Source organism: Leucoraja erinacea, chromosome 15 (assembly GCF_028641065.1).
Source record: "Leucoraja erinacea ecotype New England chromosome 15, Leri_hhj_1, whole genome shotgun sequence".
In the NCBI taxonomy this organism is placed as follows: domain Eukaryota; kingdom Metazoa; phylum Chordata; class Chondrichthyes; order Rajiformes; family Rajidae; genus Leucoraja; species Leucoraja erinaceus.
The window spans coordinates 1774959-1790018 of NC_073391.1; the positions used below are offsets into that span (position 1 = coordinate 1774959).

Consider the following 15060-nt stretch of genomic DNA (forward strand, 5'->3'; position numbering starts at 1 on the left):
TGTCTGTGTGAAAAAGTGTTTCCTCGTCTCCGTTCTAAATGACTTACCCCTTATTTTTAAACTGTGGCCCCTGGCTCTGGACTCCCCCAACATCGGGAGAGCTGGATACTTTCAAGAGAGAGCTAGATAGGGCTCTTAAAGATAGCAGAGTCAGGGGATATGGGGAGAAGGCAGGAACGGGGCATTGATTGGGGATGATCAGCCATTATCACACTGAATGGTGGTGCTGGCCCAAGGGCCGAATGGCCTACTCCTGCACCTATTGTCTATTGTATTTGAAACAACGAACTGCAGATGATGGTTAATAGACAAAAGGATACAAAGTGCTGGAGTAATTAATCAGTTTAGGATCTCTGGAGAACATGGATAGGTGACATTGTGACCCTTCCTCAGACTGGTTCAGTCTGCTGAGGTACTCCAGCACTTTGTGGATCTGTTTCACTTTAAACAACGGCCGTTTCCATGCCTGCTGGTGTGCTCCAGTGCGCCATACTTCACCGTTTCACACGGAATTTGTTGCCAGTTCACGTACTGTAAACCCTCACAGGGGCACCCACCATTCTCTCAGGCCGTTGCCACACGACAGCAAGCTCTCGGTCACCGTGGGACTCCCTCCCGTCATCTACGAACGTTCCAAGGTGGAGCATGTCGGTGACTCCGGGGGAGAAGGAGGAGACAAAGCCTCCGTCGACAGCAAAAACTTGCACCAGCTGGTGAGAGGAGAGGGAGCCCCACGGTGAATGAGCACGTTCTGTCGGTGGAGGCAGCTGAAGAAAGCGCGGTCCCACAGTGGCTACAGAGGGTGAACCACTTTGGTGGGACCGACAACCGTGGTCACTGTAGATCACATTGTCAGAGTATAGTATTGAAATTGATACTCATGTTGCAGTTGAGAAAGATAGGCCACTCCTGCGAAAGTCCAATGGATTGACGCCACCATGTAATACCAGATGTTGCATCGGAAAGGGTACAGAGAAGATTTAGGAATAAAGTACCATAGATCTCATTTATGCCCTCTCGGCCGAGAATCCACGTCAGTCCATGTGTGAAAAAGCAGTTCCTCGTCTCCGTCTCTTTACCCCTTCTATTTTAAACAATGGCCCCTGGCTTTGTTTATAAGCTAAACTTTCAAGAGAGAGCTTCTTTATTTTTAATTAAAAAGCGAAACTGGGGAGTATAAAATGAGCAACAATATGCGCAATGAAAGGTCTCTGGGACCATGTGAATTCTATGATCTTTGGTTGAATCAACACTGGTGGTGCTGGCCCAGGGCAATGGTGTTGTGGAAACAACGAACTGAACAAAAGGATATGTGCTGGAGTGGCAAGAGTTTAGAGGAGAACATAGATTTGACAGTGTGACCTCACTGGGAACTTTGCTGACATACTCAGCACTTTGTGCTGTTTCACTTTAAAACTAGACGTTGATGCCACTGGTGTGCTCCAGTGCGCCCTACTTCACCGTTTCACACGGCTGTTGTTGCAGCTCACGTAGTTCCCCCCCACAGGACACACTTTCTTCAGGCCGTTGCCGACGACAGCAAGCTCTCGGTCACCGTGGGACTCCCTCCCGTCATCTACGAACGTTCCAAGGTGGAGCATGTCGGTGACTCCGGGGGAGAAGGAGGAGACAAAGCCTCCGTCGACAGCAAAAACTTGCACCAGCTGGTGAGAGGAGAGGGAGCCCCACGGTGAATGAGCACGTTCTGTCGGTGGAGGCAGCTGAAGAAAGCGCTTTCCCCAGTGGCTACAATGTGAACCACACCGACAACCGTTTCACTGTAGATTGTACCAAAGATACTAGAGTGTAGATAGTTCTGTGAAATCCAATGGATTTTTTCTAATTTTTGTTTCGGAACGCAATAGAAACATAGAAATTTGGTGCAGGAGTAGGCCATTCGGCCCTTCGAGCCTGCACCGCCATTCAATATGATCATGGCTGATCATCCAACTCAGTATCCCGTACCTGCCTATAAATAAATCCCCTTAGCCACATCTAACTTATAGCCAATAACTGGCCTCATTATTAGACTCATTATCTCTGGATCAGAACATCACTTCCGATTTAGGAATAAGACCCCGATCTCATGATGTACAGTCTAAGCCATTCTCCATGATTTTTGCAATTATATTTGCCTTTATTTTTTTTGGCCTATAAGATATAAGGAAGCTAAGCCAATATAGTTGCCTGGTCGACCTGATCCATGTCATGTTTTACTGCAGACCACTGTTCACTCCAACCAGCGTTGGTCCGCGCACAGTCCGCGAGGCGGGCGGGTGGAGCTCGCGGGGCGGCGGTTGGTCTCTGGCGGGTCGGCGCGAGCCATTCTCATGATGCAATTATATTTGAGCTGCCGAGTGGAGACGAGCCGATCCGGAACATAAACCAATAGAGCCGAGGTGGAGACTGAGCCATGAGTTTTACTGAGACGACTGTTCCACCAACCAGCGTTGTGGAGACGAGCCGAGGCGAACGGGTGGATGGTGCTCGCCAGAGCCGAGTGGAGCCGAGCGAGCCGCGAACCGAACCGACTCCACCAGCTGCCGAGTGGAGACGAGCCGAGCCGAACCGAACCGACTCCACCAGAGCCGAGTGGAGACGAGCCGAACCGACTCCACCAGAGCCGAGTGGAGACGAGCCGAGCCGAACCGACTCCACCAGAGCCGAGTGGAGACGAGACGAGCCGAGCCGACGCCAGTCGAATGGAACAGATCCTTCTTTACCCGAGCCGAGCGCAGCAGATGTAGATAGACACAAATACGTTGGAGTACAGCAGAGCCGACTCCACCACCCGACGCAAAATGTGTAGGAAGGAACCGCAGATGCTGGCTTAAACCGAAGTAATTGTTATTTCACTCACTGTGCCTTAATTGGTACCATAAAGTGACCTTGAAGAAGCTGGCGTGGTGGACTCCATCCCCGCCCATGGCGGCTCGCCGGTGTCCCGGGGCGCTAGGCCCGAGTGCGGGAGAGCAGCCTCCGCCTCCGCCTCTGCCGCTGCCGCTGCCGCTGCCCGCCTCTGCTCACCCGGACCCCGCCGCCAGGGAACTATTCGAGGGCTGCCGCAGCGGCGACGTGGCCCGGGTGAAGAGGCTGGTGAAGGCGGACAATGTTAACGCCAGGGACACGGCCGGCCGCAAGTCCAGCCCGCTACATTTTGCTGCAGGTAAAGACAACAACAATCGCGGCCAATAATACATTGCAGAATGTAATATTGCAAGAAAGGGCAGGGTGGTTGGAAGGATTGCTTGGACCTGCTATACCACTATTCTCCCAACAGAATATCGTGATGATGTGTTCGGGTTCAGTAGCACAGTGCAAAGGATCGGTTTAAAGGCTTTGTTTGAAAGGGGTTGTCATTTAATGTGGTTGGTTGTTCGTCGAGATAATATGGTGAGCGAGTTCACTGGACCGATTTGCAGTCTTTACAATATTGCCTGTGTGATATTTCGGGTAGGCTGGAATTGGGTTGCCATCATTTTGTGGCTTGTGGGCTGAAAAGTCGGCAGATTCTCACGAGGAACTGTCAGGACTTACCTTTGTGATTCTGAGTGGAAATCCTACACGAGGGGTCCAACGTGAAATGTCAGAATTTTCACAAAGATCAGACCATTGGAATTAGTGTAAAGTTGTACATTAAAACAGGGAAATGTCTAGTTCACATACGCCAGGGACAGAAATATGCCTGACACAAATATCAATCTCATTTGAGTGGAGATGTATGTTTGTCAAGGTAATGACAGCTGTAAAGACATTATTTTTGTCTGAGTTAATTGTAATCGTTTTTATTGTTACTATTGTGTATTTCTTTTTTTATATTTGTTGCTTTTTGTGCAGTGTGAGACATTCACTGCAATCCCTCATTGGCAGTCTCTTTAAAAGGTTGGGGTGGAGCTTCATCTCCTGAGGCTTTTGCGTATAACATTCAGGGTATTGACATTCAGAAATATTTTAAAGACAATTACATTTGAAGTAAATTTTAACAACAAAGAAACCGACTGGCACACCACTCGTTTGCATTCACTATTATAAGGGGCTGTCTCACTGCGGCGACCTAATCTGCAAGTTCAGAAGAGTTTGCCCTCGACGTACTCGCAGCATGGTCGACACGAGGTCCTAGGAGGTCTTTGTAACTCTCCTTCATGCTTGAGAGCAGTCCCCGCATACTCGAGGCCTCAGCTAGATCGCGGCGTATTTTTCAACATGCTGAAAAATGCCCACAAGTTTAAAAAAAAAAGGTTGCCATGGAAAAAATCGATACTTGTTTGACTCGTAGATTTGGTCGTAGTAGGTCGGCATGTTATTCGAAGGTAGTCGTAGATAGTCTTCAACATAGCCGAAGGGAGATCGAAGGAGGTCGTCTTCACTCTACACTATTCGGTGTCCAATTTTCTCGAAGTTTGTCTTCAATATTGTCGAAGGAGGTCTTTTACATAGTTGAAGGACGTCTTCAATATGACAACACTCCTAAACTTGCCAATGAGGTCGCTGCAGTGGGACCGCCCCTATAGGATACCTTTGCCAGAAATGCTGAGCCTTGGTATGCCCACGAATACCTGGACCACCAGTCTGGGAAACGAGCTATCTTGTGCAGGAAGGAACTGCAGATGCTGGTTTAAATCGAAGATAGACACAAAAAGCTGGAGTAACTCAGCAGGTCAGACTGCATCTCTGGAGAAAAGAAAAGGTGACGTCTTGACCCTAAACGTCATCTATTCCTTCTCTCCAGAGATGCTGTCTGACCCACTGAGTTACTCCAGCTTTTTGTGTCTATCAACGAGCTACCTTATTGAGTCCCATTTAAAAACAATTCAAACTGCACAGTACAAGTGATTGTGTAGTGTGATGAGGACCAGAGGAAATGGGTGTAAGATGAAGGGGAAAACAGTTAATAGGAATCTGAGGGGTAACTTTTTCACACAAAGGGTGGTGGGTTTATTGAACAACTGCCAGAGAAGATAGCTGAGGTAGGGAATGTCCCAACATTTAAGAAACAATTATACAGGTACATATGTAGGACGGGTTTGGAGGGATATGGACCATACTAGGGCAGATAGGACTAGTGTAGCTGGGACATGTTGGCTAGTGTGGGCAGGTTGGGCCAAAGTGCCTGTTTCCACACTGTATCACTCTATGACTATGATGGCACGCAGCCATTGATTTTCCTATTTTTATTTGGTTCGGATTCTTTCATTTCAACATCAAACTGTTACTCTTAGGATTTCTTCCAGCATATTCCCTATCTTACCCCACTCTGGTTTTGGTAGACACTTAAGATTAATTATAGAAACCAGGAACTGCAGATGCAGTTTCCAAAAAATGACTCTGAAGAAGGGTTCTGGTCAGAAACGTCACCTAGCCATGTTCTCCAAGGATGCTGCCTGTTACTCCAACACTTTGTGACTCAATATTAATTCATTTAGTGTGCGGTGGTTTCGTTATAAATGTCATATTTTAGTTATGCCATTATGTATCAAGCCTGTACTGAAAATAAGCAGGGAAATGTTGATAAAATCACAGAGCAGAGTAAGTCTCAAGAAGTTCAGTCTGAAACAAAAAATAATATTTCTAGCTTCTGCCTTAATTCAAACTTGTTAATTAGTCCTAATTCTTCAAAATCTTCCTCTTCAGGTTGTTAGGTTAATTGGTTACTGTAAATTATGCCCAGTGTCAGTGGCTGGTGGAAGAATATTGAGTTGATAATGGGCATGTGTATTAACAGAGGAATAGGATTACACCAAGTATCGGCATATATTCTTGTACTTCCTCACAGCGTAGAAGCTGACCATAAGACACTGCCCAGTCCATTACTGGTTCTGACCTCCCCACCATCGAAGAGATCTATTGAAGTCGCTGCCTCAAAAAGACAGCCAACATCATCAAAGACCCACACCATCCTGGCCAGACACTCATTTCACCATTGGCAAGGTACAGGAGCCTGAAAACTGTAACGTTCAGGTTCAAGAACGGCTTCTTCCCTACAGCCATCAGGCTATTAAACATGACAACAAATAAGCTCTGAACTACAACAGACTATTATTATTGCACTATATTTGTTTATTTATTGAGTATGTGTGCATGTGTATATATACACACTGAACTTTTTTTTGTCTCCTGTTATGTATTATGTTCACATATTCTGTTGTGCTACAGCAAGCAAGAATTTCATTGTCCTATCTGGGACATATGATAATAAAACACTCTAGACTCTTGACTCTCGACCTGACATAGGAGCAGAATTAACCCATTTGGTCCATTGAGTCTGCTCCGCTCTTCAATCATGGCTGATCTATTTTTTTCTTCTTGACCCCACTTTCTTGCTTTCTCCCCGTAGCCTTTGACATCCTTGCTAACCAAGAACATATCAATCTCCACTTTAAAAATACCCTATGACGGCCTCCATCATCGTCAATGGCAACAAATATCATAGATTCACCACCCACTGGCTGAAGAAAAGGTACATCCATCCTTTCATTCTGTGGCTGTGTCCTTTGATCTTAGACTCTCCCATTACTGGAAACATCCTCTCCACATCCACTCTATCTAGGCCTTTCATTAATTTGTAAGTTGCAATGAGATCCTCCCATGTCTTTTTAAACTCTGGGGAATACAGGTCCAGAGCCATCAAATGCTGCACATATGTTAACCCGATCATTTCCGGGATCATTCTCGTAAACCTCGTCTGGACCCCCTCCACGTCCTTCTTCAGATATGGGGCCTAAAACTGCTCCCAATATTCCAAATGTGGTCTAAACAGCACCTTATAAAGTCTCGGCATTAAGTTCTTACTTTTACATTCCAGTCCTTTTGAGATAAATGCTTTTGTTAGCAACCTGCAAATGAATCTTTTGGGAGACCTGCGCCAGCACTTATTGTACTGCAGAATTCTGAATCATCTCGCCATTTAGAAAATCACCTTTGCCATTGTGCATGACTGCACACTTTACTATGCTGTATTCCCTTTGCAACTTCTTTACCCACACTCCAAACCCGTCCCTGCCCTTATACAGACTTAGTAAGTCAGACTTAGTATATCCCGCAGCTCCACTCTTGCTCCTCCTTTATTACCGCCCCCCCCCCCCCCCCAGCCCCCAGCCCTCCTCCGTCGCAACAGGAACAGAGCCCCTAGTCCTCACCTTTCACACTGACAAGACAAAGGAGTTATTGGTGCACTTTAGGAGGACGCAACAGCCCTGTCCCCTGTCTCCATCAAGGGTGTGGATGTGCAGTTTATAACTGAGTACAAGTACCTTTGAGTTTAACTGGACGGTAAACTGGACTGGTCCAGGAATGCTGAGGCCCTGTATAACAAGGGACAGAGCTGTCTGTACTTTCTGAGGCGGCTCCGCTCTTTCAACATCTGCAGTAAGATGCTGTAGATGTTCTATCAATCGGTGGTGGCCAGTGTAATCTTCTTCGCTGTCGTGTGCTGGGCAACAGGTCGAACGCCGCAGATGCCAATAGGATCAACAAGCTCATCAGGAAGGCTGGCTCTGTCCTGGGAGTGGAGTTGGATTCAATGGACGTGATCTTGGAGTCTCACAGTCTTAGAATAAAGGGGAGGTCATTTAAGACTGAGGTGAGAAAAAACGTTTTCACCCAGAGAGTTGTAAATTTATGGAATTCCCTGCCACAGTGGGCAGTGGAGGCCAAGTCACTGGATGGATTTAAGAGAGAGTTAGATAGAGCTCTAGGGGCTAGTGGAGTCAAAGGATATGGGGAGAAGGCAGACATGGGTTATTGATAGGGGACAATCAGCCATGATCACAGTAAATGGCGGTGCTGGCTCGAAGGGCCGAATGACCTCATCCTGTACCTATTTTCTATGTTTCTATGGAGGGGAGGGTGCCCCTCAAACTGCGGAGCATTTTGGACAATACAGCTCGCCCTTTCCATGACACTGGTCAACCTGAGGAGTGCCTTTAGCAAAAGACTGGTTCCTCCAAGATGCAGTGCAGAACGGCACAGGGGATAGTTTTTTTTCCTGTGGCTATCAACCTGTACTACAACTCCTCCCCCTACTATCATGGGGTAGACTGACTCCCATTCCCCATTTCTCCAATCTTTGCGCACCCCCAATCTTGGAATTTCCACTCGTCACTTTAATTTCATGTTTCATCTATCTTGTTGTGTTTTATGACTGTTGGCTTACCAATTTTCCTCCTGGGATAAATAAAGTTCTATTGTATCATTGCAGCCGTTGTATACAGCTTAATCCTCTGACATTTTCGCAACCTCCAATGAGATCGCACCACAAACTACATCTTCCCATCTCCACCCCTTTCTGTAGAGACCGTTCCTCCCGCAACTCCCTAGTTAACTCGTCCATTCCCACCCAAATCACCCCCTCCCCAGGTACTTTCTCTGGCAACCGCAAGAGATGTAACACCTGTCCCTATACCTCCTCCCTCAACTCCATCCTAGGACCCTGACTGTCTTTTCAGGTAATGCAGAGGTTCACATGCACCTCCTTGAACCTCATCTACAGTATCCACTGTTCCAGGTGTGGACTCCTATATATCGGCGTGACCAAGTGCAGGCTCGGCGATCGTTTTGTTGAACACCTCCGCTAAGTTCACACAAACCTACCTGATCTCCCGGTTGCTAAACACTTTAACTCCCCCCTCCCATTCCCATACTGACCTTTCAGTCCTGGGCCTCCTCCATGGTCAGAGTGAGGCCCACACAAATTGGAGGAACTGCATTCATATTTCACTTTGACAGCTTATACCTCAGTGGTATGAATACTGACCTCTAATTTTGTAATCCTTGCTTTCCCTCTCTCTCCATCCCTCCCCCTCCCTGTCTGACTGTCCCCATGATTAAATGTAATCTCTGTATGCTTCTCCTAGCTAACAATGGTCTATTCTACATTTTCCTTGATCTCCATCCCCTTTGATGTCTTGTTTTCACACTTTACACTTCTTTGACTCTGTGTCTCCCTCACCCCGACGCAGTCTGAAGCAGGGTCTTGACTTGAAACGTCATCCATTCATTCTATCCAGAGATGCTGCCTGTTCTGCTGTTACTCCAGCATTTTGTGTTTATCTTCCTGACTACCTGCTCCTACCTGCTCCTCACTTTTCTCCATATTCTCTGTGAACCTGGCAGCAAAGCCATCAGTTCCATCAGCTCATTGAGTCTACATGAATGAGCTGATGAAAAAGACCATTCAGTTCATTAAAAGTCTATATTAGCTCTTGCATTCCTCGCAGCCCCTTTTCCCCACAGCTGCAGTGAAGAATAGTTTACTGCATCCAATAAATAACTGGCAGGCAGCATTGATGTTTGCTATCGATCCTGGAGTTGTCAGACAGCAACACTAACTGTGATCCCACTAGGTTGAGTGCCTTGCATGTCAAAAGGAAATATGAAGAAAATAAGAATAACGATTGATCATCTGTTTGGCTGATCGGAGAACCAGCCTGGAAGTAGTTAGGTTATGCTTGAAAAGCCAGTTCTGCATTTTTTTTAAAATGGTATAAGACCTCAATGAGCCTTTAAGTTTAAAAAAAAGGCTAATATATAACCTTTTTGTAACAAACACAGCAAGTCGAGCCAGCCAAAAACGGGGGGTATGGGCGTAAGGGAGATTATGAAGCAACATTTTAATCTCTGGCCTTTAAGGTTCGGTTTATGATCAAGTGAATGTACTATTTGCTTATTACTGAAAAGTATCAGATGCACATTGAAATTGGTGTTTAAAAAAATTTGTTTACAAAGAATATGTTATAATCATTACATTCTGCACTGAAAAAGATTCACACTCTACAAAATGCACCATGATTTTAATACAAACATTTTAGTGAAGAAAGAGAGCATAATAGACCTAACAGAATTATTTGATTCTTTAAAAAAAAATGTAACTTGACTTGGTTATCCACGAATGAATAGTCAACCACTTTAAACAGTAAAAAGATAAATTTGCTTAACATCCAGGATTTCATTAAAATTACCAGACAGTGACAACCTCTATTAGAAGATAGACACAAAAAGCTGGAGTAACTCGGTGTAACTGGCAGCGTATATGGAGGGAAGGAATAGGGGAGGGGGGGGGGGGGGATATTTATGGTCGAGACCCTTCCTCTGTAGAAGATTAGCTATGGATGGCTGAGCTAAACCAGAGCAGTATTTCAACCCATCCCAAAATGTCCCCTGCGCTCTAGCCAGTCGTGTATGGAAGCGGTGTGGGAAAGAACTGCAGAGGCCGGTTTACACCGGAGGTAGATACAAAAAGCCGGAGTAACTCAGGCAGCATCTCTGGAGAAATGGAATAGGAATTGGAATAATTTATTATCACATGTGACGAGACACGGTGAAATTATTTGCTTGCATACACAATGTATACGAATAGCAGTCACCTACGGCACTGACAAAGTTACAAAGCACGCCACTCTTCCTATTTATTGTCCCCCACGTTTCGGGTCCAGACCCTTCTTCACACTACTGAAATGTCTGGGCCTATTTCCCCGCTGTGCTTCATATTCCCTGTTTAGTTTTTAGTTTTACAGATACAGAGCGGAAACGGGCCTTTCGGCCCACCGAATCCGCACCTACCGCACCGAACAGTGGAGCGATTAACCCTGGAAAGGGTGGGAGATTTTCTCTGAGTTGGACCCAGGAAACTGAAGCAGGCTCACGTAGACTTAATATTTTCTTGAGGTTATTAACGACAGATAAATGGATGGGAAGGGTTTGGAGGGCAATGGGCCACATGCAGGCAAATAGGACCACCCCAAGATGCCAACTTGGACGGCACGGCCAAGCTGGGCCGAAGGACCTGTTTCCGTGTTGTACAACACCATGACTGAGGCCCATCCAGTGGGATTGACATGCTTTGTATTTTTCCTTTCTAAAGATGCAGTGTATTTTGGTGACTATTGCACACTGCAGACCAGAAGCGCCTTCAATACCCAGATTCACACAAAATCTTTTTTTTGTCTCCCGTACTAAGTCCGTTTCCCCCCCCCCCCCCCCCCCACAGGAAATAGAAAAACAAATAGTAAGAGTTTTCCAAAGTAATAGAGAGGAAAGTAAATATTAGTTCCTGAAGGATGCAACTGGCTAATCAATGAGAATTGTGTAAATGGCAGAGACTGAACACATTTTGTTTTTTGCTTTAAATTGCTAAAAGTGCTTAAGTAAAAGTAGGAACACCAAATAGTCCTTATCGAGGAAAATTCCGGGGGAAATTAATTCGGTTAAAAGCTGTTGGGTTCCCTGGACTGGATAGTCTTTACCCAAATCAATTTATTCAAGTTCTGCGAAGAGAGACGTTGAAAGAGTGGGCAGAAACTTCTCATGGAATATAACGTTTCAAGAACTTTCACTAGGTTGGCTCCTGAAGTAAAGGTGTTATCCAGTGGCGAATGATTGGGAGGTTTGGGGGTTTATATTCATTCGAGTTTAAAAACAGAGATGAAACTAAACATCTTGAGTTCTGGCGATGCTCCTGCTTATGGCAAAATCCCAGAATTTGAGATTATTATTCAAATATGCTCATTTAAAATGGAGGTAGAGGAATTGAACATTTTGAATGTTTGGCATTCTCTACTGTGGAGAGATGCGGAGGCAAAGTCATTGAATATATTCAAGACTGTTGGATTATTGGGAACAGGCAGGAAACTGGTGCTGAGGGCTAAATCAGCAGGGATTCTGTTGCTGAAACCTTCCTCTTTTTCTTTCTTGCATTCTATGCCACATGTTTAATCCTTCTTACGTTCTTATGCTATACAACGCAGAATGTTCCATAACAGGGTACATATGCAGGAGGAGCCTTGATAAGGATGAGACCAATAAGATTGAATGCCTGTGCTGATTCATTCATTGCTACTTGGATACTGTATCTGGCCAAAATATCATTCAAGGCTTGGTGACTGGCAGTGCTACCAAACCACTCTTGATTGTTGTTTTCTTGTAGTCTCCACCCAACATCTATCAACCTGCATGAATTTGATTAACTCCACATGATATTAAGAAACGGTTACTATCCCTGATGTCAAACCAACATTTGACCAATCTGGGTGAAAATGCCAAATTATTTGGTGTTGTACCTCAGTCTAAGGGCGATAGATTTGGTGATAAATTATCCCAATTTGAGAATATCATTGCATATGTTTCATGGAGCAATGACTTGAGCTGCTTAATCACAAACCTTCATTTCATCTGAAGGTGAGAAATGGGGATGTATTGTAATAGTTCACTGATAACCACAATTTTTTTGTTGTGTCTTGCAACTGAAAATGAATCAATCCTTATTTGCATGCAGCCAGACTAAGACAATATTCTGGTTAATGTGGGAAATAACATTTGTGCTTAATATTCTTTTAAGTAGAAATGTAGTTAAATGTATATTACAAAATAAAATTAATCAAATGACTGAAGATTATACCATTGAATGGTTATTCGGGAGTAACCTGTGTTTTCTGCAAAACTTATGGTTCTACATCCTTCCCTTTAGGCTTTGGACGGAAGGATGTAGTTGAATTTTTGCTTCAGAATGGTGCTAATGTCCACGCAAGAGACGATGGAGGCCTTATTCCTCTTCATAATGCCTGTTCATTTGGTCATGCAGAAGTTGTCAATATGCTGCTGAGTCATGGTGCTGATTCTAATGCTCGTGATAACTGGGACTACACACCTCTCCATGAAGCTGCCATCAAGGGCAAAATTGACGTTTGCATAGGTAGGCTTTTCTGTAATTTAGTTAAATGCAAATAGCTGCATTGCTTTTCCTCATCTCAAAGTGTGTTCATTATCAGCAATACAGAACAGTTGTAATTATTTTTGACACTTTTTTTAACAATGCTATGATTTTGTAATTCACAATTACAGCATTTTTTAAAAACCTGTATTGCTAGAACCCAATATTAAACTCTATGTATTTGCTTAGCAGTCATCTCTAATTTCATGAAGTGATTTTAATGTCATCTCTTTAGTATTCATCACCGATAGGTTTTGTTTTTTGAATATGTATATATTTTAGCAATTTGTAAAAGTGTGCTTAAAAATATACTTTTTAAAATGATCTTAACTTGGAGATATCTATATATTAATCGTCAATGAATGATTTCAGAATACAGTAGATATTGATTTGAAGCAAGTAAATTTAAGTTCAATGCTGGAATGCAAATATTTGAACGTCCGTACGCTTGCAATGCATCTAACTTTTTGCAGGCTGACAAACAGGCACACCAGTTTTATGAAAAAAAAGTGAAACTACTTCACATTTGATGGTTGGTGGAGGGGGGCTAGTAGTGGCGATTTTTCAGTGTGTAATGAGCTTATTGCACTAGATGTTTCTACTTGCAGAATCAAAGTTAAGGATCGTAAATGTTGGTGGCCAATAACGACTTTGCCGTTATCAAACAGATAGAACAAGATATACAGAATAGTTAACGCGAATGGTCTAGATGTACTTGAGCTGAAGCAAAGATATCGCAGAAAGGAGAGGGGAATAATTGAATGTTTGGGTAACATGAGCAATGGTTTATGGCAACTTAACTGATGGAACTTTGGGGGATGGCCCTTCTAAATTTCAGACTACATCCTGTAATCCTAGACCAACAAAAATATTTACTCTTCACCCTATCTGTTTGGCTTGATATATTTCTGAAAACCTAGAGACATAGTCATACAGCCCGGATAGACCGGAGAGTCCGTGCTGACTATCAGCCATCCATTTGCATGAATCCAATATTAATCTAATTTACTCTTCCCATACTCTCCTACTCCGTGCAGATCTTCCTTCTTGACTACACACCAGGGGCAATTTACAGTGACCAATTAGCCTACCAGCCTGCATGACTTTGAGACTTGGGAGGAAATTGGATAAGGAAATCCAGGCAATCACAGAGAAAACTTCACAAGAACAGGATTGAATCTGCATCTCTTGCAGGGTGCTATAAATTGTACACTGCTACTCTTATTTTGTCCTTGCAATTTGACTCTTGGTCTTTAAGCATTATTTTGGTAACTATATTTCTTTCTTCCAAGGCTATATTTTCTAAAATATGGTCCTCGACACCAAGTTGTCTAACCATGGCCTTATTGTTGTAGCATCTATTAAATTGGACCCCAGTCTTTTGGATATTAAGACAATTTCACTGGCGATTTTGATTATTTTCTGTAACTGGTTGACATCTTAATGATGTGGATCCTGGCCTTGTTCTACATAGTGTGACCAAGAACTGGATGCAATATACCCCATAGCACTGGTGTAGGTGCCGCCAATTTGCACTACAGCTCAGTGCACCTAACCTGACGCGTGCATTAGAGTCATAGAGTGATACAGTGTGGAAACAGGCCCTTCGGCCCACACTGACCAACAATGTCCCAGCTACACCAGTCCCACTGGCCTGCGCTTGATCCATATCCCTCCAGACTTGTCCTATCCATGTACCTTTCTAACTGTTTCTTAATGATGGGATAGTCCCAGCCTCAATTCCCTCCACTGACAGCTTGTTCCATACACCCATCACCCTTTGTATGAAAACGTTACTACTTGAATTCCTGTTATATCTTTTCACCTTCACATTGAACCTTTGCCCACTGGTCCTCGATTCCCCTACTCTGGGCAAAATACTCTGTGCATCTACCGGATCTATTCCTCTCATGATTTTGTATAACTCTATAAGATCTCCCCTCATCCTCCTGTACTCCATGGAATAGAGACCAAGCCTACTCAACCACTCCCTATAGCTCACATCCTCTAGTCCTGGCAACATCCTCGTATATCTTTTCTGAACCCTTTCAAGCTTGACACTATTTTTCCTATAACATGGTGCCCACAACTGAACACAATATTCTAAATGTGGTCTCATCAACGTCTTATACAATTGCAACATGACCTCCCAACTTCTATACTCAATGCTCTGATTAATGAAGGCCAATATGCAAAAAGCCTTTTTGACCACCTTATCTACCTGTGACTCGTCCTTCGAGGAACCATGCACCTGTACTCCTAGATCCCTCTGCTCTACAACACTACGCAGTGGCCTATCATTTACTGTATAGGTCCTGCCCTTGTTCGACATCCCAAAATGCAACTGTATTAAACTG

The 15060-nt window shown here is 44.2% G+C and overlaps 1 protein-coding gene across 4 annotated transcripts in view; it reads left to right on the forward strand.

Annotated features, from left to right (window-relative positions):
• Nucleotides 1-2556: 2556 nt before the first annotated feature.
• Nucleotides 2557-15060, forward strand: part of LOC129703893 (poly [ADP-ribose] polymerase tankyrase-2-like) — a 70352-nt gene continuing 57848 nt past the window's right edge. Inside the window, exons 1-2 of one of the 4 annotated variants that reach the window (XM_055646583.1) lie at nt 2557-3166; nt 12461-12685. In XM_055646583.1, the coding sequence (XP_055502558.1) occupies nt 2926-3166; nt 12461-12685 (466 nt within the window). In that variant the 5' untranslated portion in view covers nt 2557-2925. The remainder of the gene's footprint in view (nt 3167-12460; nt 12686-15060) is intronic. The other 3 variants (XM_055646582.1, XM_055646585.1, XM_055646584.1) reach the window with 3 other exon arrangements.